Genomic DNA, 26,821 nt, shown 5'->3' with positions numbered 1-26,821 from the left:
TAAATGTAAATATAAATATAAATATAAATGTATTATTTAAGACAATGTCTTAAATTGTCTAGAAATACAAGTTATGTTGACTTGATACCCAGAATGATATGTAAAGTTAGCTGGTATAAGATAATTTTGAGGCATTGGGTTTTAAGTAATCTGTGTACAATTAAGATACTCAATAAAGGACTTAGGAATTTTGGAAGGATGAGAGTGGCCAGTTCCTTTTATTCCCCTGAATCTATTGCACTTAATGCTGTCAGAACAATTTCAATTAATAAAGAAGTCCAATATCCTCCAAAAGCATTTAGGATTTTCTCTTGTCTTACTGGATTCCCCACTGTGTGAAGAGTTGATGCTCGTTACAGGAAAAAAGAGAAAACAGTGTTAGGGATGAGAAAGAGACTAGCTAATTTACAATCTCATCCCACCAGTTGTGATTTACAAACTTTTATTTTCTTCCAAGGGCAAACTTTGTGCAAAAATGCCTCATGACAGTAAGGGAGATCCAAGAGCAAAAATTGGATACCTTTTGCTTGGCTGAAGTCGTAGAATATTGTTTGTAATAAAAGCTAAATGAATGCCATTTAAATACTTATGCATCATTCTAATCATTCTTTCTTTTTGTCTTTGGTTTTTCTTTTGGATTCATGAAAATACTTTCTTCAGGCTCAGGTAAGAGTTTCTTAAATAGAGAGATGACCTTAACATGTGCTTCCTGATTGCGCCCCAATGTTTACTTTGTCTGTTCTTTTTTGGTAATGTATTTTTAAGAAAATATATGGAACACTGTATAAATTATTATATGAGATACTGTTTCAAATTTGTATTCAAATCTAAACATAATACTAATGCTGGCACACAAATATGTTACAGTGATTTTAAGTATCCACAACGAAAACCAAAGTGAACCAGTATATATTGGTGTAATTTACCTTGAGTTCACCCCTCTTTAGAGGTTCAGAAACCCCACAACTGATAACAGTGGAATGGAATAGTTGAGGAAAGGTGTGAAGGATAGAACTAAAGTTTTAGCAGAGTTTTAGCAGTATTTTCCTAAAAGGTATACTCGTGAGATAGCCTAGTTACAGATTTTATGTTAGTTGTGTTGATATTATTGGTGGAAATGGCATAGCATGGGCTTAGTGGCAGAGAAAACCGGGGAATCTGTCATTAGATGTCTTAGCTTCTGACTTTTTGTTATTTCTGTAGTTTTCTTTCAAGTATTTCATCTGTATTATTACTACAACCTCTAAATCAGCAAGTTTATATTTGTTATTCTTACCAAAAAGAACGTTAACCTTTTTTTGCATGATCACTATTGCATGTTTATCTTACTTGTGTGCAACAAAACTGACACTCAATGTGGATTCCAGGTATATGAGGTAGTGCCCTGCCACAGTGACTGCAGCCAGTACGTATGGGTTACTGAGCCCTGGAGCGTCTGCAAGGTGACCAATGTGGACTTAAAAGAGAACTGTGGAGAAGGTGTTCAGACAAGGAAAGTCAGGTAAAACAGTATTGCTCCTCCTTCACTTTAGACAACCTTCACTTTCAGTCATGGCTGTATTTAGTTTGATGTAATTCTGTGTAATGTATAGTGTTAAGTCCAGTCACAGTATACTGGACCAGAACCCTGACTGATGTAAATCAGAATATCTTCAGTATGTGCAATAGGGCTCTGTCTACTGATTATGAATATAGACCTTGGTTTCTAGTTTATAAACTAATGTATATTGTACTTATAGTACTACAAACACTGTAACTATGATTTTAGTGCTTTTCTGAAAGATGGAATGGTCCTATTTCTATATGAAACTATGATTTAAAAAACGCTTTTAAGTACATATGCACTGGGGAATAAGAGTTACACTTATTACAGTAAAAGTGGCAAGAGTGAATAAAGTAAAATAGAAAAATCCAGAAATCTTTTGTTGTTTATTGAACCTGATCTAGCTATCTTGTATGCTTGCTCATCATCCTACAGCTCTAATCAAAGGTTAATTAAAATTACTCTCACATGGTGTGGTACAACAGCAAGTAAAGCAGTACACGGAGTTTGGGTTGGTTGGGGTTTGCTTTTTTTTTTTTAATGACTAACCGCAAAGTGACACAAAATTTGAGATTATAAATCTGAATAATAAAGCATAATGTGACTTCAGTTTGAAGGTCCAAAATTAGAGCTGTATACAGTGAACTGCTAAATGTTCTCTTTTCCCTGCCACAAGTGCTTAGAAACTCACACATTTACATGATTTTGTTCACAATAGCACTGTTTCCTCAGTGTAACTGTCTACTTCAAGAAGGTTGAAGTCTTAATCTTTGCTTGACCAAAGTTAGAAAGACTATGCATGACTGTTCTGACACAGTAGAATCTAAAAAAATTCCCATAGGAATACTCTTTAAAAAAAACCCTCCAATAGGAAAAATCAAAAATAATCAGCGTTTATGTTGAAAAATAGACTTTAACACTACCACCAAAGTTAAAGAGAGTGTTTTCAGTCCTTTGGGACTAAAAACATCTAACTTTTCATTTATTATCACATAATGCCATTAAAGTACTAATTCCACAAAGCTAATACCTGTTCATGCTGTATCTCTTGTGTTTATCTTGGAACAGAAAGTGTTTCAAAAATCAGTTTAGTCTAATAATATATTTGTAAAGAAATTGTGATCAAATGGAAGGAACTCTGAATATTTCTCTGTGTGTGAAAGGCTTGCTATTGATATGAGCTTTTCTCTTGGAATTCTGGAAAACAGATGCAAGCTTCTTAATTTGAATGATCCTAGTCATGTGCTAGTTGATGTCCTGCTGACAGGTGGAAAGGATAAGTTAACAGTAAATGCCACAGCACTGGAAGTACTGTGGAATGAAAACTGTCATCTTCAGCTCTACAAAACTAAGCATATAGGTTTCTCATCTTAACTAGGCCACCATCTGCTAATTTAATATAATGATAATTAAAAAGCATGTGTGTAAATTAGGGATTAATACTAAGAATATACAATTTTAAAAGTTTTAATAATTCCAGATTTAAAATTATCGCTTGAAGCATGCACAAAATGTGTCTAAACTATAGATGATTTGTGTTATTCTGACTTAGAGGTAAACTAATGTCAAGTAAATCACCTGCCCAGAAACTCTCAGCAAATCACTCATAGGGACTGTCTAAATTCTGTACATTTCTTTACACAGTTGTCATCTGTGAAAACGAGGATTATTTTTGGCTCTTCAGCTTTTCTTAGCTATTCATAGAGCAATACTTAGTTCTGTTACTTCAATTACTTCATGATTGTTATGTGCTGACACAATGTTATAATGCTTCAGAATACTGTGGAACACAATTACTGTACAAAATCCATGGCAAATGCAGTTTATGTGCAGTTCTTTTTTCTAGGTGCATGCTAAACACTGTGGATGGTCCTTCTGACACTGTAGAGGACTATCTCTGTGATCCTGAAGAGATGCCACTTGGTGCTAGAAAATGCACATTACCATGTCCTGAGGACTGTGTTATGTCTGAATGGGGATCATGGTCTCAATGTTCTTTGGTAAGAAGTATACTGAAGCATAACATTTATAGTTTTAGGAAGATACTTAAAAAATATATACATGATTTATTGTGCGAATATGCTGAACTGAGCAGTGTTTCTATGTGCTAATATCTATCTTTACTGTCATATTTAACATCGTTGATAGTTGGTTGCAAATAAAGTGTGCCAGTATTTTCCATTAAGTGAAATTGTTCTGAAACACAAAATGTAATGTCCCCAGTGATCATTCTTTGGCATGGGCTGGGTCCCGTGTGGTGGAATAGCTTTGATAGTGGCTTGTGAATCCGCCTTTGAGCCTAGCTGTGAGCCTTTCAGTAGCGGTGCAGTCATGGTACTAAAAATGTCACTATCCTGTAACGAGCAAACAATCTATCCTGTAGATCAAGGCTGAGCATAGAAAGATAATTTGGCGTCTCCTCTCCCCTTCCTGCCAGCAATTTCAAAAAGAAATGTCAAAAAAACCCAAACCAAACATAAAAAAGTATTTCAGGACCCCTGAGTATTTGGGCTCTGGTGCACTACGTTATAGTGCCTGGAAAGTGAGCTTCTCAATATGCAGTTTACGAGTGAAATAGTTCCAAAGCACTAGTACTGAAATATGAACTAGTTAGGAAAGTATCAAGGTGTGCCAAGTTAGAGGATATTTCACCTTGGGGTGGTACCAAGGTGAAAGAGCAGACTAAATTCTCTCTGGAGGAAATGGTCTCTCTTACACAACAGCATGAGCCCAATATTTTACATTCGTGTCTTGTGAAGGGATTACTTGAAAGGTTGTTACAATGTCGCATGAAAAGGTATCAGGATGCCGAAATATCAAAGCTGTTTCTGATCTCCCTTTCAAGCCATGCAATGGAAGTAGTGTCCGCAAAAGGTCAGGTGAATCCCTGAGACAACCAGATGATGGAAAGTCTTGTCCTGCTGCCACTGAGACAGAAGTGTGCACTTTGAACAAAAACTGCTACCACTATGACTACAATGTGACAGGTATTTGTGGTGTTATGCTCTAGTGACATCCTGGGACTGTGGCTTACTTCCATTCACCTTACAGGACAGATTTTTCAGCTTTCTATTCTTATTCAAAGGGTGCTGTGGAGCTTGTACTGAAAACTGATTCGGGCTATTTGATACAGATAAAATATTACTGGAGGCTTTGCAGCTTAGGTGAAGTGTGCATGCTGTAGCTCCAGGAAATGTGTTTCTCCTCTCATTTTGTGATTTGCTCAAAATCCATGCAGATGAAACCAAATATGAACTTTCCCGAGAGGCATCATGGTACTGACTATATGCAGTAAAAGTCACTGTTTCCAAAAATGCATAGCAGCTGGGCTCCATGAGCCTTTGCATGTGTAAAAGTTACTTGTGAGGATTATTTTAGACCATAAGAATCAGAACTAGGTGGGAGATTGGATCATTATGAGTTTTATCTAAAATGTCTGCTATGCTAACGAATTCCATATTTCCAGACTGGAGCACATGTCAGCTCAGCGAGAAGGCTGTCTGTGGTAATGGTATCAAAACACGGATGCTCGATTGTGTTCGTAGTGATGGCAAATCGGTTGACCTGAAGTACTGTGAGGAGGTGAGTGGGTACCCGTGAGTAAGCTCCCTTCTAATGATGCTAATTAATGCTAAGCCAACTGAGCTATACAGCACGTAGCCCATCTTCGCCATATGTTTTGCAGCACTATTCATGGATTGTTAAGTACCTCTGAAATGAACTGTGCCATCAACAGTGATTTTTATACAATTTCCTTCAGTTACTTCTAAGTGCCTCCATGAACGTATGCTAATTATTATGTCCTGAAGGAAATGACTTAGAAACAATAATTAATAAAGTAGAATAAAGGTAATAAATCTTAATCAAAACACTAATCATCATTCTAATTTGATACAATTTCTGCATGGAGCCTTGGACAGCTGCCAATATCAATCATTTACTCAATGTGTTGGAAAATATTTCTCAGGTGTCAATCTGTAGCTGGGTTGAATGCTAACTTCTTTTATCCAGCTGTACAATACAAAAGATACCCAAACTAGTGGGAAAAAATGTGGAGCATGAATGCAATATTAAATAGGAGCATATATGGAGAACTGACTAGCAAACAGGAGCCCTTAAATTTTGAAAAAACTGTTTTCCAAATGTTCAAACTAACTTCAAATTTGACAGCACTGCTTTTCTGACATTTTGTATGTTGGTCTTAATGTTTTCAATTGCATGGAGATAGTAATGTGAAGGAAAATGGGAAGATCACACAAGGGCTACATTAAGGGCAATCCTACATGTGTTTCTGATGGAAAGTAACTGAATTTGTTTCAGCTGCCATTCTTCCATCACCTTGACATCAGAAACAAAATCACTTGCAGTCAGGGACTAAGGTGGAGTGGCGTCTACATCAGCTTTGGTACCAACACCTTTTCTGTTGGACCTTCCTGACTAGTAGCTGCTCTTCAGGACGTGCCCATAGAGAAGTCTCATCAGAAGTGGAGGGAGTCAGGAAACTCATTGTGAACTTTGGACGATAGTTTCATAATGGTGTATCTGACCTACTTAGGCTTCTCCAACCCACTCCGACATCCTGGATTCCTGAATCTTTAAATTCTTAGGAGATGCAGGAGGTTTCAGCTGAGGCTGTCACCCTTCTTTTCTCCTAGATTCCTCCTTCACACGTAGCTTTTGGGTTTATAATCAAATCTAATAATTTGATCAGGAAAAAACTCAGGATCTGGCTACCTACCAGCAAGTTTCTGTGAAGTTAATAGGGGAAGGAATGAATGCATTCTGTTAATGTTTTAATGCATTAAAAGAAAAAAAATTTGACTCTCGAGTTATTTGTAAGAGACTGCAATATTGATTCATTCATACCAAGAAATTATATAAAATTTCCATCCAGATAAATATTTCAATAGAAAAAAATATGCTTTATTAGATTTTTATTAGATTTTAAGGGGAAATATATTTCTTTTACCATAAAGCCAAGAAATTATTCCTGTTGTTAAGCAAAGATTTTGAGCAACGTTTAGAACAAATTATTACATTTTGCACTGAAATCTCGTTGCAGAAAACCTCTGGAGCTTTCCTGCATTTAAGAAATGAAAGTTTCTTACTAGGAGAAATAATTTGGGCAACAAAATAATATCTTAAAAGCTACTTGCCATAAATGACCGGCCAACAGACATCACTGCAGTGGGGTCCTGGCTTTATCAGCAACCACTGTGATACAGTCTTATTTGCCCTTTTGATTTACTAGACCATGTAGAGATACATTTTCCTGTAGAAAGCTCTGATCCACTCCCCAGTCATACTGTTAAGACTATTTGTTGAATTATGGATGTGTAAGCAGTGGTATAAGGTCAAAGGCTGATCCAATAACTGTGAGGAGTAAAATCTGCTAACTTGATTAACGAGAAAGCCAAGCTGTTCAGATCTTACCAGACCCTTCACTGTAAAGATGTGAAAGCCAACTCTGTGACCTTCTGGGTCATGAGAGGAGAGTATTCAAAAAAATACAAAGATACGAATACATACTATGCACTTCTTACTAATCTAATCACAGATGATCCTTCAGGGTGGTATTTTTTGCTGCGTTTTTGCATTATAAGGGCAGTGCAGAAAGATTAAGTGAAGTTCAAAATAAGGTGCATGTGGTAAGAAAAGATGTTAAGAGAAAGGTGAAATAATTTTGTGATGACTTAGCTAATGGAATTTCCCCTGGGCTATCATAAAACTTTATACTAGATGTGTGAATAAAACAGAAGTTTTCTTTAATTCATGTGTAGATACATTTACAGAATTATGATTCTTCTTACTGTATGCAATATAATATCAGCTAAATATCAGCTAGTAGCTAAACCTATCCTGATCCTTAAGAAATGAAGATGCCTGATTGCAATATCTGAGTTTCTATATGTGTGGTTCAAGAAACTAATAAAGGCCATATATAAAAAAAACCCTTCATGCTGTCTTTTGACTATCACCATCTCCAGGTATGAGCATCAGTGTACTTAAATACTAAGATTTCTTCTGAGCCCCTGTGTTCAAGTTTCCCACTGCATCCATATTGATCTTGTGTTTGTTTCAGTCAATCAGCTAAAGAAGCTAGCCAGTCATCCTGATTACTGCCAGGATAAATAAATTTCTAGAGCTTATTTCCAAGTCCTTGTAATGTTAACATAGTTGCCTTCAAACTCTTAAGGCACAGTAATACTGGATTATTTGGTCTCTAACTCTACAAAATTAGCACATCACAAGAACTCGGCTTGTGTTTTCCTTGAGTACTTGAAAATCAAATCACCTAAAGCAAGCTGATCCTGGTCATATTCATATTTATGGGCTTAATTTTATTCATTTACCTTCAATTAAAGATCAGAAAAACCTGGAAACCAGCAGTTTTGTCTGCATTAGAAAGCAAACTTTTCTGTTTTATTGGCAAGTAGTCTGTTTATCAGATGACATGATTAACCTCCAGCAGAGATTAACCTGCAGTGCCAAACATTCCTATAAACAAATACAGATACTTTTTCTGGATCACAGGGTTTATAGAGCATGCTGGTCTGGCAGCCTGCTGCCCCTGGCATGTGTGACCAGGAGTACAGGGCACTCAGCGGTATCTTTCAGTGTAACTCCTCCAGTACTTGCCATTCTCAAATCAGAAACCACAGCTCATCCAGAACAGAGGCTCTTCCAGGTAAGGGAGCTACTGAACAATTTTCCAAATGTTTTCTAAGCTCTTGAAGGTGAATTGTGGTTCATCAGTTGAAGGAAGGAGAGGAATGAGAAAAGAATATGTGATTAATATCAAATTGCAGCCTGCCAATTATTCCCCAAATCTATTTCAGCAACATTTCAGTATCTAAGACCTGCAAATGGCAGATCGCTGTGGGTAATCTGGCCTTCAGCTTTCTCTTCTTCACCTTTAATTTCTCTCTTGGGCTTTTCCTTCTCTAGCTGCCAAAGTCCAGATGAGAAGGCCAGTCTTGAAAGAGAGCAATCATGTCTGTAATTGGCAGGAATCAATTCAGCAGGCTTTAAAGCCTTTGCTCAGAAGATTTGACCCAAATATAGACTTCAAAGACAGTTCTCTAGTTTCCTGATTCTCCAAATTCCAGATTATCCAAAGGTTTCAGGTGTTGCCTGTGTGTGATAGCTGGATAATCAAGGTTATACTGTACCACAGAGAAAAGCCAAGAACTCATTCTTTGATGTATAAAACTGAGCAGAGGTCAAAATCTCATTTGTCTCAATAAATGGTACTGCAAATGCAAATTTTAGACTTGCTGAGTCTATTAGGGTGAGATATTTCCAGTACTTGTGGTAGTTTATTTATGGAGGACATGTTAATGTTGTGCCTAATTATTGCTCTATGCTTGCATTTAGTAGGAAATAGTGTTTTTATTTCCTTTTTAAAGTCTTAACTGCTGGTTTTATGTCATTAACCTTTCCAGTCATTAAAATTAATAGGTTTTGAAATGTCTGGTTTGCTTTTTTTTAAAAAAACACTATGTGGGGATTTTATCTACTTAAAGATATCCACAACCTCCTGGGATTCTGAAGGGTCTCAATGATGATCAAAGTCCACTGATGAGGGCCAATGAAGAGGACAGTCTTTTATGCTGGGAAGCTGTAGATCTGTTCATATTGGCCGGATTGATTTTCTTTCACATTTTATATCATACCCATTGTAATCAACCTATCCTTTTAACTCATTCTGAAGATGTGCAGGCTGCAGGGATTATTATTGTCATGCTAATGTTTTTGCCCCAGTTGTATTCCATCTTGCATCTTATATTCTCAAGTGTGTTAGTGAGAATATCTCTTTTCTTCCTTGAATGGGGAAAATCTGGAGCATGGGAGTTTATAAGAACATAGAAACGGCTTTACAGGATCACATCAAAGGACCATATAGCCACTGTGCCATCTCCAAGCACAGCCATAAAACTCTTCCTTCCCTGTGGGGGGTCCATCATTTGTCAGTGTGAGGCTGACTCCTGCCCAAAGAGCTCAGTACAGAATGTATTTTTGAGAAAACATGTGAGTCTGGCTATTTTCTGTGTCCCCTTCTCTCATACTGCTCCAGCATTTGCAGCTTTTTCTGTAGGGATGCTAAAGGATTCTACTTTTTGCAAAGGTTTTCATAAAAACATGCAAAGCTTTTTTTTTTTAAGAACAAATCATTGTCAATGTTATGTCAATATTTTTGTGTATAGTAGAATGGATAGCATTATATATATAATGAACTTACACAGCACGTTAGGAAAAGAACGGGAGAGAGGCATAAGCAGATGCTTAAGGATGAGCAAGGAGGACAGACATACACGAGTTTCCATCTACTCCTCTCAAAGCCTCCATGTGTTTTCAGCTCTTGCACTGCATTTGCCTGATGTGGTTTCTCTGTGTTTAAAACTTCAGATTTCTCTTCCATTAACTTGTTCAGTCTCTCTTGAGCTCCTGTAAACTTCCAGGATCTGCAACATCTTCTGACAAATAAACTGACTATCCAATGCATGTTCATCCTACTCCTTTTGTTAGTTTTGAAGCTGGTTCCTAGTGTCACTTGAATTCAGCTGTTAATAGCTACTGTTGATAGTTCAGTATTCTTATTTCAAAATACTTTATTGATGCTTCATAAATCACTTTGTCCTTTACCTATTGTATAAAGTAATACTGTAAAGCTGAAACCCTCTATTTATAGGCTCTAATTTAGAAAATAATTGATGAAAATAGGATTTAAGCACGTATTTAAAAATAGGCACATGCATTAGGACTGACTTGAAGTGAGATTTTTAAATGTCCTAATTGCTTTACTTTTGATTTCGTAATGACTTTATGCTTGCTTGAAATGTTAGTTGTCTTAGATTCACTGTATCCAACTGCATATCCTGAATATTTTCTTTTAGCTTGGTTTGGAGAAGACATGGCAAATGAATACATCCTGCGTGGTGGAATGTCCTGTGAACTGTCAGCTCTCTGACTGGTCGCCTTGGTCTGAGTGCTCTCAAACTTGTGGCCTCACAGGTCAGTATGTACTTTTGGCATATTTTACAAACGAAGCTTTTTTTTTTTCTTTAATAAAAGTAATAGTATCTCTTTTCACAGAACTAGAAAATATAACTAGCTAGGGAGAGTGATGGGAATGTAAATCAACCTTATTCATGGAAATAATATACTTCAGTGAGACTGCACTCCATGAAGATAGTGAGAATTTGGCCCAGAGTAGTTTCTGACTCTGGGAGTAGTGAGATATGATGGGTGGTATATTGAGACAAAAATAAACACTGATGTGAATATTTATTTTTCAGCCAGTGGGTGGAGGAAAAGGAGCGAGGGATTTCCTCTTAAGTTTCATTAGTGGTGAGTTTAGAACAACTAAACTTACACAAGAACACAGTGATTAAAACCAACAAATTTACTCACCACAGAATTCCATATTTTTAAACAAAGGACAAGGGTGGGGGGACAAGTTACTTTGACTGTCATCACATTAGTTTTTCCCAAAATGTTGCTAACCGCTTTCTAAGTTTTTTTCAATCAAATCTATGTCAGAGAATGGGTATCAAAGGCACATTGTAGTTAAGGAGGAACTCTTGTTATTTATTTGCACTGATATGTCTCACAATAAGGACCTGAAAGCACCATTGTACCAGGCAACTAAGGTATACAGACTACTGAAAGAGAAGGGTAGAAGCCCACCTATGAAGCCTTTTCATTCTGTAATCGTGTCTGGAATATGTTGCTACAGATACTGGATGGTTAGCAGTGTGTGGAATACAATTTCAACTGCTAGGCTCAGAGTTAAAGGATATTGCATCTTTTTGTGTTCCTTCAGGAGTACACCACAGGGAAAAAGCCTAGGCAAAATCATTTGAAGGCTCTGGCCACCTCAGGATCCCAACCTATGGATTTTTTAATGATAACAGCTAATAATTTGATAGTGCAGTATCTAATAATGTAATAATGTTTCAGTTCTTTAAGATTCTCTCAAAGCATGACTTCTACATTCAAATAAACTACACTTCTATATTTGCAATAATCCTTATAGAGTGAGAATTGAACTAACAGTTCTGTTGAAGGCTTAAATATGTTGCTAGATTTTCCTTTACAAGCTTCTGTTTACACCCAAGACCTGAACAATTGACCTGATATTTTTCTGAATGAGAATTATTGTTGCTATGCTTTTTCAAAATGTGAAGGTGGGTCGCTATCTGAAATCCCTGTGCTTTCCAAGGATAGAATTTATTTGGGGAAGTGAGAAAATTTATTTTAAATAGTAACATAAAACAGCTTTCAAATTTTCAGTGTTTTTAACAGTGGTGACAACCTTACATGTAAGCCTTGAAGCTGTAATTTTCCTATTAGGCAGGAAGTTGGTAGTAACTGCTGTTCTTCAATAAATAGTAACCATCTAAATCCAGTGACCACAAAGCTGAACCACTTTTGTGCACCCATGCAAATACCCATAAAGTTGAGGAAGAATTCTGCATGTAAGAACTGTGCTTGTTGCTGTTCTTTGGGGTTTTTTTTCCCTGCAGTATTTTTCAAGAAAATCTTTTTTTCTCCTGTGACTTCTCAGTTGGAGCAACTGTGAATCCAAGAATTATGAGATTCCACTTGGCAAACATCTTCTAGCTAGCTGCAGTGAACACAGCTGTCTGGGAGATTGATATAGTTCTGCTGCTGCATTGTGGCTTGTGTAGCTTGCTCTTAGCAAGAGATTTGTGTCATGATCATTAGGGTGTTCAATTCCACATGCATCAGACTGAAATGTGGAATTAAAGAGGAATCGTTTTGGCCAGCTAACACTGGGTGCTATGTAGGTAAATCTATGTAATGCCTTAGTTTATTATAAGCCTCAGTATACAAATTTAAGTATATACATCTTATTTCAGACTTGATTCATATATTTATCTATACATAGATTAAAATTCCGCAGCTGGGTTGGTTTTGTGGAAACCTTTGTGAGGTGCGAACTCTAGAGCAGCCACTTTACCACTACTTCTGGCACACAAAAAAATTTTGGTTATATCACATGACCTCTCTGTAATGGAGCATAATGGTCTAATGTCCAGTGCAAGATGAAAGAAGAGTTGCCAAAAGGATACAAATGTCTTCCTCTTTCTGCTTATATAAGTATTTGAAATACAACCTGTGTCTCAGTGATGCTGGGTAGCCTGTTACTCATGGTTGAAGAGAAGATTAATGTTGGATAAACCTATTGTATTTTCATTTTCTTTGGGCCTGAGTGAAGAATCCTCTATCTCCTGCAAGATCTGTGTGTCACATTATCCAGGCAGATGATGAAGGAAAGTTGCAAGCTGTTCCTGGTTGCTGGAATCAGACAATTATGGGACACATGATTTTGTGTTAACTCGGGGAAGAACAGAACATGCTGGTCTCTTCTAGCAGCAAACTCCGGATGAGGATCCAGAATCACCACTGAAGCACCACTAACATATTGTCACATTCAGAAAGAGCATTTTTCCCCAGGGTTCTGAACTAGGAAATTCCTGCATTCGCTGTTACAGGAGCAATCTGAAATCCTCATTAGACATCCTCCTGCACTTCTTGCAGTACAAACAAATGATAGAATATACAGTGTCTGACTTGGAAAATATAAAGCCATATAACAGAGAAGAGCCAACAGATCTGCTTTACAATCCAGTTTGTCGAATGTGGAAAAAATTACTTTATTCAAACACAATGCTTTTTACCAAAATAGAACCATCTTGAAGAATAAATCAGCCTAACCACTTTGTTTTTAGTTATATTGCTGTTTCTTATTTACAGGAAAAATGATCAGAAGAAGGGCCATAAATCAGCCATTTCAGGGTGATGGGAGGCCTTGTCCTTCTCAGATGGAACAATTCAAACCCTGTCCAGTAAAACCTTGTTATCGATGGCAATATGGTCAATGGTCTGCATGCAAAGTAGAGGTAAAAGCCATATGGGATTTGGAAGTTTTGGAGCTTGTGTATCTAGGCATATTTGTGATATGCTCAGATATCTGCTTCATAACACTCTAAACAATTTTCTTCCCCCGCTCTTATACAAAAACTAAAGATTTATTCTTAGAGTTCGTATTTGTCAACAGATACAACAATGTCCTACAGATATTCAAAGTATAAATGTAAACATTGGTACTCGAGCAGCATCTTTGCTAATAATCGAAATTCTTCTACTCTAAAAGAAGGAAAGAGATTGGCATCCTAGAAGAGATCTTCACTTGACATACTGCCATGGTTGCAATTTGAAGGCATAACTAGCTCCATACTTTAAGAAACGGTGGTAGCAGCCACCAGAATTTTTTGTTTGTGTTTGTTTGTTTGTTTCAGAAGTAGAGAACAATGTCTTTATTTTTTTTCCTTACTGGAATGAATAAGTTGTTAAGCAAAAAATAGTAGGAGACAGAGTGACATGTAGCTCAGATCTAGTCTTTTGGCACTTCTGTCCAGCATCCATGTATGTCCTCCTTCCCCAGGATGCTCAATGTGGAGAGGGAACACGAGTGAGGAACATTTCCTGTGTGGTTTTTGATGGATCCATTGAAGATGTTGGCAAAGTAGTAGATGAGGAATTCTGTGGAGAAATAGAGCCTATTATAGATGGTAATAAGAAGATGATACTTGAGGAAACCTGCACTGTCCCTTGTCCAGGTAACAAAGCTTTTAAAATAAATATTGCATTTCAAGATTGGTTGGGTATCATTACAGTTACCAGTGTCTAGCCACAGGCAATTAAATCTTTTTCACATGCTTTACTGATTGGATTAATCCATCAAATGACCAACAGCATTACTTTCCGGTGGTGGCTTCATGACAATAAATCAATTAGAAAAAATACCAGGCTTTAAATTTTATAAAAGACATGTCTCAGTGACAGATTGTACCTAATAAGAATATATTTTTTCACAAAATCTTTTGAAATCAAACCTGTGTTTAACTCTGTAAGAAAGAGTATTGGTTTACAGCTAAGTATTTGCTTTAAGTGCTTAGATCACATAACAGCTTTATTAGTATTTTTAACAGTGGCAAGAAGTTGATGCCTTTTGCAGGTGTCTAAAGAAACTAAGCTAAAGAGTCTTATGTTTTTGTTTGAAGGGGCTATTCCAAATGAAACTAATGTTTTGATACCTGAGAAAATGTTTTGCTAGCTGTTTAACTCACTGGACGTGACATGCACTATCATTGCCTTTGTAGACTGAGTCCAAAGGAGCTGTTTTAAATGGTCATACTGAGAAGGATTAAGAGCCTATAACAACTGTTTAATTTCCAATAAAACCCCTCCAGTTCATTTCAAACACTTATTTGTAGAATTTGAAGTATATTGTTGTTGTTCAATAGAGTCATTAATGATGTATCTTCAGAAGCAATGATTCAGTTCTAACGTAGCTATAATTCCATACCAGTACTCTGGTTTTGTTCTCTTGCAACTCTCCTTTTTCTCAGAATTTTTTTTTGGTTCATTTCAGATTGGACTGAAGTTGCCTCAATAAATAGAAAATAATCAAAAATGGAGAGGCTTCCATCACTACTTTGTGCACAGCATTCCAATTGCAAGATTTTCACATATATTTACTTATTAAATAAAAATTGGAAGAATAAAAAGCTTTTAGTTATGTTTTCTTGTTAGTCAAATTTATAAAAAAAAATATAGCTGCTTAGTGCTCGCTTTTAAAATTTTGCTGAGCAGGAACCTGTTCTTCAAAAATGTCACATTTAGCCAGCAAGAATAACTGCCCTGTGGGGATGTGCTAATGATATGCTCCAACTAATGTTTCCAAAAATCACTACTTGTTTTCCTATTATGTATACATCAGTTCTTCAATTATTCATTTCTTCACATGCTTTCCTAACATTGGCAAATAAAATTCCTTCATTAATCAGGCATCTGGTCAACACAGTACTGATTATATCTGTCATCAGTATAATGCAAGGTAGCATGAATTTTTAATAGCTCTTTCACTGAAATAATGAGAACTAAGAGGTTTATTTATGAGTCTGTGCACAGTCGAGTCCCATTTTCTACTGCAGTTTTAACAAAATGGTCTCTTTGTGTTGTGCTTCAGATCTTCCTTAAATGTTCTTTAGCTGATCATGTTAATTAGTGTCATTAGTATAATTTTTTTTTCAGTTTTACACTATAAGATAACATTCTGCAAATCTTTATTATCCTAACATGAAATAGCCAAAGCAGACATTTTAATCACCTTCCCATTTCCCTTTCTTTCAAAGAACGTTCCAGCAGTTGCTTCTACTCTCTTTTTAGAGAAATTCTGCATGAGGATGAGCAACAATTAATCTTTTTAAAACTACACAGTGTTGTCTCTTTCTAAGATCAAAGAAGAATTGTGAACAAGATATATAAATTTAGTGTGAGGCATACCACGCACAATACCCTAACATTTACAAATATCTAGACATTGTGCGGAGTGTTACTCAGAAATTCAAAATGAGAGTGATCTTACGGGAATGCTACAGGAAACTATCCTGCTTTGGAACGAATAGGCTTTTGTATAATCTTTTTATTACTATTTTCTACTGCACAGATATTCAGAGAGTGTCAAAATATTATCTTCTCTTAAGTATATGTCACTTTTTAAAAGAGGAATGAAAGGAACTATAAAGAGGCGAAAATTAAGAAACCAGATTTGGACTTTTTTTTTCTAAGACGTATTCAGTGCAAAAAACTCTTCACATATGATGACTGTGCATCTTATAAAATTGCTGTTTGACAGGGGACTGTTATTTGAGAGAGTGGTCAGAATGGAGCCTTTGTCAGCTAACCTGTGTTAACGGTGAGGATCTCGGCTTTGGAGGGATACAAGTCCGATCTCGGGCAGTGATCATTCAGGAATTAGAGAATCAACATCTCTGTCCAGAACAGGCTTTGGAAACAAGATCATGCAATGGTAAGCACCAAAATATGCATAAGACCACTTCCTGTAAGAAAAAAATACTGAACAACAATAGTTTTGTTTTCTTTCTGTTCATGGTATCAAATTTAGGCAAATACGGATTTGATAGATGTAGAAATGCACTTAAATTTTTGTTTTCCACATATCAACTGTAAACAGAAAAACTTTCAAATGCTAACTATCATATGTTACCACTTTAAACACAGTCATTGGAGAATTGATGATCCTTTTTTAATAATAAAATTTCTTTTTATGATATGGGAAAAAATAGTTGCCTCATCTGCTTGATAACATTAATGAAAAGAAATCTTCAAGTTTTGATACATAACCAAATTTAGATTTCTCTCTACCCTTTGAATTGTTGTTAATCGCATGACAGTGACATTAATAAGTCTCAGTCATGCTTACTGCTGGTACTGGACAAAGTATCTAAGAAAAGTTGTTTCCTATACAGACATATCTTGTGCATTCAGAGGCCAGACAGATCAGGCAAAAAGGAATTTTATTTTTATAAGGGAGCTAAGGTGCAGAAGGACTTCATGATTTATCCCAGGACGTATGAGAGGTGCACAGCACAGCTGAGACATGAAGCCAGATGCGGCCCAGGCCACTTCACCGAGTACTGGAGCATTGACTGAAGCTCAGTGTTACCAGGAAAGGAACCTGACTCCTAAATGAATTTTGTGCAACAGATGGGCCACAACCATTATGAGCTTATTGGAAACATCTGTTTCGCCCAATAACTACATTAGAGTTCTCCAGGAGCAGTGTGTACAGCCATTACAGTTAGTGCCTGGGACACATCTGATCTATTCTGTATGTATCCAGTAAGTGCAGGAGACGGGGCCTGCATGTGTGCAGTGCACCCTTCTAAGTTGCTGGGTGAAGAAGGAAGGGAGATACTTAGCCATAAAAGCCATTAAACATTAATAATGAGTATGGCCTACTGATGAGTGTGACTGCCACTGGTGGTAACCTAAAATCTTGTCATCAGATTTCTTGAAAAGTGAATGTTCTCTGTGTAGATGGCCAATGCTATGAATACAAGTGGATGGCTAGCCCTTGGAAGGGATCTTCTCGAACCGTGTGGTGCCAAAGGTCAGATGGTTTAAACGTCACAGGTAACTACTCTTTTTATATACACACAAAAACCTGGAAAACAGGTGGATAGTGTCTTTTCCCAACAAATGGATGATTTTTTTTTCAAGAATCTGCTAAAAAACTTGTTCCTGATGTATGAATCAACATGCCATTGTCTTGAATGACGATGTTTTTGCATACTAAAGATGTCATTTCTTTTCCAGAACTATGCAGTATATAATACTAAAAGTAAATATAAATAATATTTTCTGTACTGGACCTGGAATGTTTTATGTTGTATATTGTTTTTACCATAGACATCTTTACACTTCTAAATTTAGTGTTTCAGACTTCAAACCCTACAACAAATAGAACTTTTATGTATTAAAGTACATTTCACTGCCTATACAGAGGCAGAGGGAAGTAAAGCTTGATAATATCGTGCATGTATCATGTATCTCCTTAAAATTACAAAATATAAAATTTTAATAAATGTGCTAATATAAGTTTATTTCTTTACTTCAGTGACATAAACCTATAGCAGGATACTTCAGTGGACAGCTATGGATGTAGGTACTCTTCATGCAAACCAAAGCACAAAACACCATATAATTAAGAATGATGGAGATCTCCAAATTCAAGCAAAACTTCATATAAACCTATTTATTTGATTTTATTTGTCAGAATTAGGGATTCATTTAAGCTAAGAGTTACACATTTGTTGTTTAAATGATTTTTATATCAGCCCAGGTAGTAGTAAAAGAATCCCAGAGATTGTAAGCGCATCCTCAATGCCAGCCATTGTCAGGTCAATCACAGGAGGGGAGCTCTAATTCATGGACTGCCGATACAATACTTCTTGATGATGGAATCCACCACTACTGTCTGTTGTAACAGTAGAAATAAAAGATCTGTATTATTTTTACAAGGTTTTGAAATAATACTTAGTAGCCCAAAGTCTCTTTTGCATGTGTCACCTTGTGCTGTAAGAATATTAAAATGCATCATCCTCATAACGAATGCAACAGGGCATTATTTATGCACCTTGATTGCTTCCTGCCTAGCTAAGGTGCTTGTATGATAAGTAAAACTCTACATGAGAATTCTTATTGAGATTAATATATGATATCATCAATTAAAATTCCTACAGGATTTCAAAATAAATAGCATGTTGGTGATTATGGCTCTGAGATGTTAAAATCAGAATATATTCATAAATCACAGTCAGTCACATAAAAATAATAGTTTGTTCTGATGTGACTGAATACAGCAATGTGATAAATTCAAGTGTATGAATATGTGTTGTTGGCAGATTTTTCATGATGCGACCACCTAGGCAGACTAACCTCAGACCTATATTGTGTCTCTTTTTTCAAAGTTTATTTGTATGTGGTTTTAAAGCTGTGGTAACTTTCTTATTTGAAGTGAAAACTAGTCAAAAGTTCCAGGCAATGTAATCACCAGTTTCCATGAAATGCAAAACTATATTATTATATAGTTCCTGATAGTTTTCAAACAAAGCACTGAAGTATAATATTCTGTGAGAACTTCTCTGCATAAAGTATACAGTTGTGAACCAGTTTGTAATTTACATTTGAATTTTTTTTGAAAGTGGTTTGTATAAACTACAGTATTTAAGAGCTCAAACTGATAGATGTACATACACAACTAATTTAAATGGAGATTACCTATTTTGATCCATAATCAACCCATATCTCTGATTACTGTGTTTCTTTGCTGCCTTATTGCTGCACATTTGGCTCTTACATAGTGTATTTGAATTCAGACATTATAAAATTTTTATTATGAATCCTGTTGGTATTTTAAGACCTTTATTTATTTACTTACTTGCATAATATTATTGTGCTGAATAGTTCTTTTTTACTTGAAGGTGGTTTTTCCCATGGGCGATGAGGCAACTCTTTCCTTCTGCAGCTTCCTTGGATGACTGATATTTTATTACATAGATTCCCACAGGCATGTGATTTGTATGCTAGGATGTACAATTTTCCTTTCTGGGGGTGGGGAAAACTTACGGCAATGAGCAGGCTTTTCTTTGTTCTTCATCGGCCATCCTGTTAACACTTGGATCTGCATAACCACATCTAACTGCATCTGCTATGGTCATGACCAACCTCAGCTATCAGGATTTCATCATCATATCACAGCAGTATTAAAATGTTATTAATTTGGGAGATGCAAGATAAGTTGTCCTGTAGCAATACAAATTTTAACCTGTGTCCCTCTTCTGTAAGTCAGAAGGAAATGCAGGTAAATTTAAACTGATTCTAAATGTATTTTAAAGTCATTCTGGCTGAAATGATAGTGAAAGCCTGATTGTGTGTATTGGTCCATAACAATAACTGCACTGTACATAAAGCTGTAGAAATGTGAACTAAGACTGTAAAAAAAAAAAAGGAAAAAGATTGAAACCCACTCTATCATCAGTATCATAGCATTCTGTAAATGCTGTACTGACAAAACCTCTGCTTCTGAAAAATCTTAGACTAGGATGAAGTGTGATTTCATAAGAGGCAAAGCTATAGCATGTGTAAAAGTGACTACTGAGGAGCAGCAGAAAACAAGTATCTCTTCATAAACTGGATGAGTAGTTTTGTTTTCAGTTTAACAGGCAAAGATATAAATAAAAAATACAGTTTTACTTTCTTTGTGGACACAGTTTTAATATGTAAGTTATAAGGAGGGCCCTAGAGAACCAAAATCTGTTCCCTCAAGCACAACAAAACATTTAAACTGTTTTTTGAGCAATCCACCAAGGGAACAAAGGGAAAACAAAAGGTTCACTTGCCAAATATTAGTTCTCTAAAATGCACATGAATGCAAATGCATGTGCTATATCCTTACTCTATCTATAAGAAAATACTTGATACCAATTATCCTTCACCTCGGAATAAGAGAAGGACTGTTAAATTCAAATTAGCAATAAAATTGTAATCCATGACATACTGTAGCAAGTAATGACATCAGTAATTTCGTCAGTGGTGAGGTATTACCATGTCAAAATATGATTTTCTGTCCTACAGGGGGCTGTTTAGTGATGCGCCAACCAGATGCTGACAGGTCATGTAACCCACCGTGCAGTCAACCCCACGCTTACTGCAGTGAGGTATGTGCTACTGCATTGGAGCATAAAACACCCCCGTGAGGGCTTCCCACACATCTCTCTGCATTACAAAGATTATGCCAACAAAAAGCATTTGCAGAGATTTTGCTAATCGTTACTTTGTTAAAATCAACCTCAGACCATTTTCTACCTTCCAATTAAATGTTGAATAATCTCTATTGTTTAGTACGAACCTGCATAAAAATATATGAAGGAGGTACTCTCCAGGCTAGCACTCACCGAAACAGTCTTCTCTTCCACTCATCCATGTTGTAATGCTTTATAGCTCACAGAAAACTGTGTTTTTCTGCTACGCAGTGTAAAACACTTGTTCTCTACAGACTAGAACGTGCAGTTGTGAAGACGGATACACTGAAGTTATGTCCTCCGATGGCACACTTGAACAGTGCACTCTCATCCCAGTGGTGGTGATCCCCACCATGGAGGACAAAAAGGGAGATGTGAAAACCAGTCGAGCTGTGAACCCCACCCAGCCCTCCAGTAACCAGTCAGGACGAGGAAGGACCTGGTTTCTACAGCCTTTTGGACCAGGTGAAGTCATGCAATGAGCAGTTCTTAATGCTAAGTACTGCTGCAGGGTCTGGCATTTACATTTTTTGTGATGCCAAGGAGGAAGAAAAGAAAAACTCTTAAGTGTTCATTTAAGAAGACAGGCATCTGCCCTGACTGAAAAAAAAGAAAGAGACATAAGCAAACCCCTAGCCGCCTTAGCTACTCCATCAATATATGTAATGAAATCTTGTATTGCGGAAGATTTCCTTTTAATCCCTTCTGCCTGTTAAAATTCACAGAAGCTATTTGAAATGTGACTTTAGAAGGGAGTTGGCTGCAAAAGTTCAAGCCAGGATATTATATTATGCTGTCTCAACCAATAATGCTGTTGACAGAGGAGTGAAAAGGTAGCACTGAAGACTGCAGAGGGTAAGGGATGTTTAAAATTGCAGCCATAGTATAAACTGTAGGAAAATAATCCTTATAGATAATGCTAATGCTTTTCTACCATACACATGTTTAAACTAATTCATGTTAGACAGGAGCTAACCATATTACTGACGTTTAGCAGAGACATGCTCTAAGTCTCTGTAGGCCATACTTGCTTTTATGATGGACATGTTCTTTAGAGCTGGGCAAGGACTTATGTGCAAGAGTGGCAAGAAATATAAGACAATTATCCCGTCAAAAATACTTTTATAAAGTCCATCATGTAATCAGATTTCAGTAAATATTTCCTGGTACTATTAAGCATTGAGATAAATAAAACTTTAATTAACAAAATACTTTCACAGAAAGAGATACAATGCTTGTCCAAAATGTTAGTGATATGAAGAGAGCAGTTGGTTATCTTCTTAAGTGTCTTTTAAACCACATAGAGCTAAATATTCTAACACACTTCTGTCTTTGGATGTTCATTTCTTTCTAAAGCTTTTATGAATGTTTTTATTCTGAGATTTGAAAACAGTTTCTTTACGTGTATAATCTGTAAAATGCTGCAAATTAAGAACTACAGCAATACTTCTAATAAGCAGATTAAATCATGTTTGGGTTAGAAATACTTGTGTTAGATCCCATTAGTCCTACTAGTATTTACTGTTATTTGTACTGTGATAATATATTTGATACCTGCAATAAAATGGTCTTTACTCCAATTAGTTAGTACTTTAATCCACAATAAAAAAAGAAAATAAAGATTTTCTGGTCCTCCTTTAAAAAATAGCATCTTATCAAATATGTTATCGTTTGCTTATTCTAGGTAACACCACCTGAAAATGCCAGAGAGTGGGTTGAAACAGCCATAGTGCCAACAATAAGCAAATGTCAGACAGGTGCCTTCAGCTATCTAGGAACATGGATGCTCCTGTGAGCTCAGGTGTGGGTTTTGGAGCAAGGAACAGTTGAGAGATTTCATGAAAACTCACCAATTTTCCAGTAATTAAAGTTAGGAAGGAAACATAGCTCAGCTCAGATAAAAACAATGATATTCAATAGAACTGATACTTTATCCAGTGAAGGTATGAGCAAATGTGGAAGAAAGTGAACATTTTGCACTTCATATAAGATTTATGCTTGATTATTTTAATTCCAGGATTGGCTATCTATGGGAAAGGTTTTGATTTACTCTAGCATGATTATTCCTTTCCTCACAGTTTCTAAGTCTAGATTTAAAATGGTTCTTTCACTGTCCTCAACAAATTATATTGCAATTCCAGAAAGGAAGGTATTGAAACCATCTGCTTCAGGTGTCTGTGCTGATATATTACCCAAAACAGATGAGTTTGGGATGCCAATTCTCTTGTATACTTAGAAATAACCTGTCCAGGGGGAATCCAGAAAGCCTGAGTTAGACGCCTGTAGTTGCATAATATGAATGACCTCATTAACAGAGTTCCCTGCTTTGATAAAAATAAATAAATCCATACACAAGGTAATGACAGTCTTTTTTTTCAAGGAGATCATACTATTTTAAAAGAAGCAAACCCAAAACAACCCGAAACCCTTTACATTTACCAATAGAAATAAGTCAAGGAGAGAAGAAACTAACTTATTTAGCAGTATGGAGTCTGAATTCCCCTCATTCATATTATCATATCATTGGATATGTCAGGTCAAATCTACTGTTCAATCCATCTTTAATGGATCAGTTATTCCCATTATATCAGTTTTATCAGTTATAATGTTTCATTAAGTTGATTAATGTAATAAAGCTAAAGTGTTTTTATATTAATTAGTCTTAAACAAATTGTCCACATGACTGCAAGACTTTGCATTGATAGAGAACAGAAAGTCTGAACTTAATTGCACAGCAATAGAGAGATCTACTGTGAATCTGAGCAAAATCAGTCTGACGAATTTTTATTATTATTAAGTTGTAGAAGCATCAACTGCGTTGATAATGCCTTTTTGTTCTACAGAGGTATCAGGACGCAATAAGTATTTGGTCAGAAAAATTTTAGCTGTGTTTGCTTACATTGAAAACATACATGACTTCATGAAATAAAAATTTTGCCCCTTGTAAATAAAATAATTCAACTTTTTTATGGACTTTTCATTGTCAATGAGGTGCAACAAGGCTAGCTAACCTCCTGTGAAAGAATATTTTCAAAAAGCCATTTAGAAATTCACAAAAGGAGTCAGATAAAAGTACTGAGTTAAACAGTACGCACTGACCATGGGTTGTGACCTGCTCCTTTGGGATTCAGAGCAAAACCCCGCAGATGGAGAAAGTCACACTGTTTTTCCTGGGAGAAGTGGGTGCATGCGGGATCAAGGCAATTAGGAGAGTGGGATGTAAACCTCAGCCTGCAGGGATGTCATGTCCAAAATACAAACTGCACAGGCTGCACATAAATACAGTCCTTATTAACAACAGAAAGTTGTTCTATTCATGAGCACGGATTATCTTTTTTGGTGTATTTTTTTCTTATTCTGTGAGGAGAAGTTATTTTATAACAATAAAACTTACATTTGGTAGGGGAAGAAATTGAAAAATTATTACTTTATGCAGTAGTGAAAGTTGTGTATGTGCAGTTAAGCTATGGAAGAGAAAAAACATGCTAAAGGTGTTTAAAAACATAAAATTAAATAGCAACAATGAAAATAACAGGCAGATTGATTTATCGGAGCTAGAATGGAAAGTAATGCTAACAGTGTAAACGAGTCCCGGGCTGATAACCTGCCCTGCGATCCCTCTGAAGGATTGCCTGCTACCAGCGGGCCCAGGGGCTGGGTTTCTGGAGGTCTTGCTGCCTCTGCCCTACATCTTGGCTCCATTTGGATTATCCAGACTTCGACTGAAAAGCAGAACACAAGTGCACAGAGAAGCTACTGCTCAGTTGTTTAATAATATTTACTCTTATTAAGCTGTAATTGCTAGTGAAGACATTTATTTTGGATTATAAAAGTATTTCTATACTATATCAGAACTAATAATTCAACAAGACTAACTCAAACACTACTGACTAACATTCATTCCTTTTAGATGGGAGGCTGAAGACCTGGGTTTATGGTGTAGCTGCTGGTGCATTTGTTTTACTCATCTTTATTGTTTCTATGATCTATCTAGCCTGGTGAGTTCTTTAATTATTTACAAGCAAGCAGTCCCACACAGACTGTAATGCAAGCGTTTACATATGCCACTGTAGAAACTGCTGGCACTTCTGTGAACTGTTCAATTCTCCATGCCCTTTTGTCCAAGCTCAGTTTAGCAGACTCTGATTGTAGTCTAGATGATGGATAATCACATACACTCCTGAGGATAGAAGAACTCCTTACAAATATGGGATAGCTTACTGTATATTTTTGTTCAGTTTATCTCTGTTAAGAATGTGCTGTGTCTATGATAATTTCATTGTGTCTATATCACAAAATGCGGAGAGAAATAGCAAGAAGGAAATTCAGTAATCAGGCAAGTCAGATTTGATGATTGGCAGGATATAGAGATATACAACCAAAAAAAAGTCTGAAAACCTTCTCGTGTGTTTTTCATACATTAAATAATATTTTGTTGAAAAATCTTAGTGCATCTGAAAGCAAAGATTTTTTGCATGAATAAGTCACCTTTGAGAATGCTTTCCCTGAAGCTTTCTAGGTCCTGTTTGGAATTTCTGATCCAAATGACTGTGCAGGTGGAAGATGAGGGAAGTGTGGTTGTGCATTAGTAGGCATTTTGGGGGCTTCTGGATTTGTTTGGTTTTTAGTAAACCTTCCCCAAAATCTCACTTCTGTCTGAGTAAGGAACAAAGTCTTTTTTTTTTTTGAGGAAAAGAATATCCATTAGCATGCAACTTCACTGCAGATTCTTTGCACTGGTATTTGTGGCCACTGCAAGCCACTGTAACAGCTGGTTTGGTAACAAAGATTTAGATTTGGGAAGCCTTAAGTGACATAGCTGAGGTAAGAGTTTGGATGAGACTGAGGCTGCACAGGCCTGATTTAAAGAAATACTTATATTACACTCTAAAAGAAGACAAGTACTAAAGCACTCATAAACATGCATTTACCTTTGGCTTGGTCATTTTTTAAAACTGTATCAAATGGATTGGAAATACTGCTAGATTAAAATCTAATTCAAGGCTAGACAGGGAATGGTTGTGGCTAACAACCATATCCCTGCTATTTGTGACTGGTTTGATTATAACATCTAGAATTAACTGTAGTCATTCCAGCAAGTATAATGAAATAAAACTAATCAAAAGATGGAACTGTCCCGTGGAAACCCTTGATGTGTTGAGAGAGGTTAAGATTTGAGTCACGTAATTTAAAAGAACCTGATTGTGGCTTTGATACATGACCAAATAGTGCACTGCAGGCTCTGGGTTCTTCTGAAAACTGACTGACCTTGCAGGATTACCTGCCAAGGATTTCATCAAGTCACATCAGTGCCGTATCAGTCTGTTTCTGAACAACTGAGTTTTGAACTAGATGTTGCTTTGGCTTGATAAGGAGATAATTACTGATCCAAGTGAAGGTTTTAGGCTTATAGCTTTTACAAATGAGCAATCAAATACATTATCTTAAAACAACACATTCATCTTTCATTTAAGACTGAAATCCATCTTTGCTACGTTATTAGTTTCTTGTTCTATTTACAAATTATCTTATTGTTTCAGCAAAAAGCCAAAGAAGCCCCAGAGAAGGCAGAACAACCGACTGAAACCTTTAACCTTGGCTTATGATGGAGATGCAGATATGTAAAATCTAACTTCTCATGGTGACAAATGGAGCCTAATTAATGGATTGAAATCAGAAGGTATCCAAAGCCACAGGGGTTTTCTATGGAGTGGATGAAGTGTTTTGACTTTTTCTTTTTTGTAACTGCACCATAGATAAAGAAGGATGGATTTCATAATGCCTACGGATATTCAAGGTATTATTGCTTTACTTTAGACCATCAGCACTGAGAAATCTGGCAGAATCACATTAATAGACACTGCAGTGGGAGATTTGTGGTCTTTCCTCAATCTTACAAACTATAAGCACCACTTCTGTCTCCAGAATACTGTAGGTGACATACTGTTAACAGTTGGAAGCCCCTGCAACATTAACCAAGTATAATCAGTACGCATGAAGAGTTTGTACCAAGCTATGACTTGTTATATTCAAGCATAACATATATACTCAGTTGAACCATGTGTATTACTCTATC

General features: G+C 36.3%; 1 protein-coding gene across 1 annotated transcript; it reads left to right on the top strand.

The window, feature by feature from the left end:
- Positions 1-1,367: 1,367 nt before the first annotated feature.
- Positions 1,368-26,821, top strand: LOC104169234 (thrombospondin type-1 domain-containing protein 7A-like; the record flags this gene model as incomplete). Its single annotated transcript, XM_009710097.1, has 13 exons — positions 1,368-1,501; positions 3,390-3,543; positions 4,389-4,530; positions 5,010-5,125; positions 10,441-10,558; positions 13,328-13,473; positions 14,019-14,193; positions 16,275-16,448; positions 17,480-17,575; positions 20,579-20,661; positions 21,000-21,210; positions 24,656-24,743; positions 26,286-26,821. Coding segments are annotated over 13 exons (1,722 nt in total), but the record flags the coding sequence as incomplete, so codon positions are not given.

Source organism: Cariama cristata, unplaced genomic scaffold (genome assembly GCF_000690535.1).
Source record: "Cariama cristata isolate BGI_N322 unplaced genomic scaffold, ASM69053v1 scaffold44751, whole genome shotgun sequence".
Lineage (NCBI taxonomy): Eukaryota > Metazoa > Chordata > Aves > Cariamiformes > Cariamidae > Cariama > Cariama cristata.
Note: the sequence above shows the minus strand (reverse complement) of the source record. Positions and strands in the feature narration are given on the sequence as shown.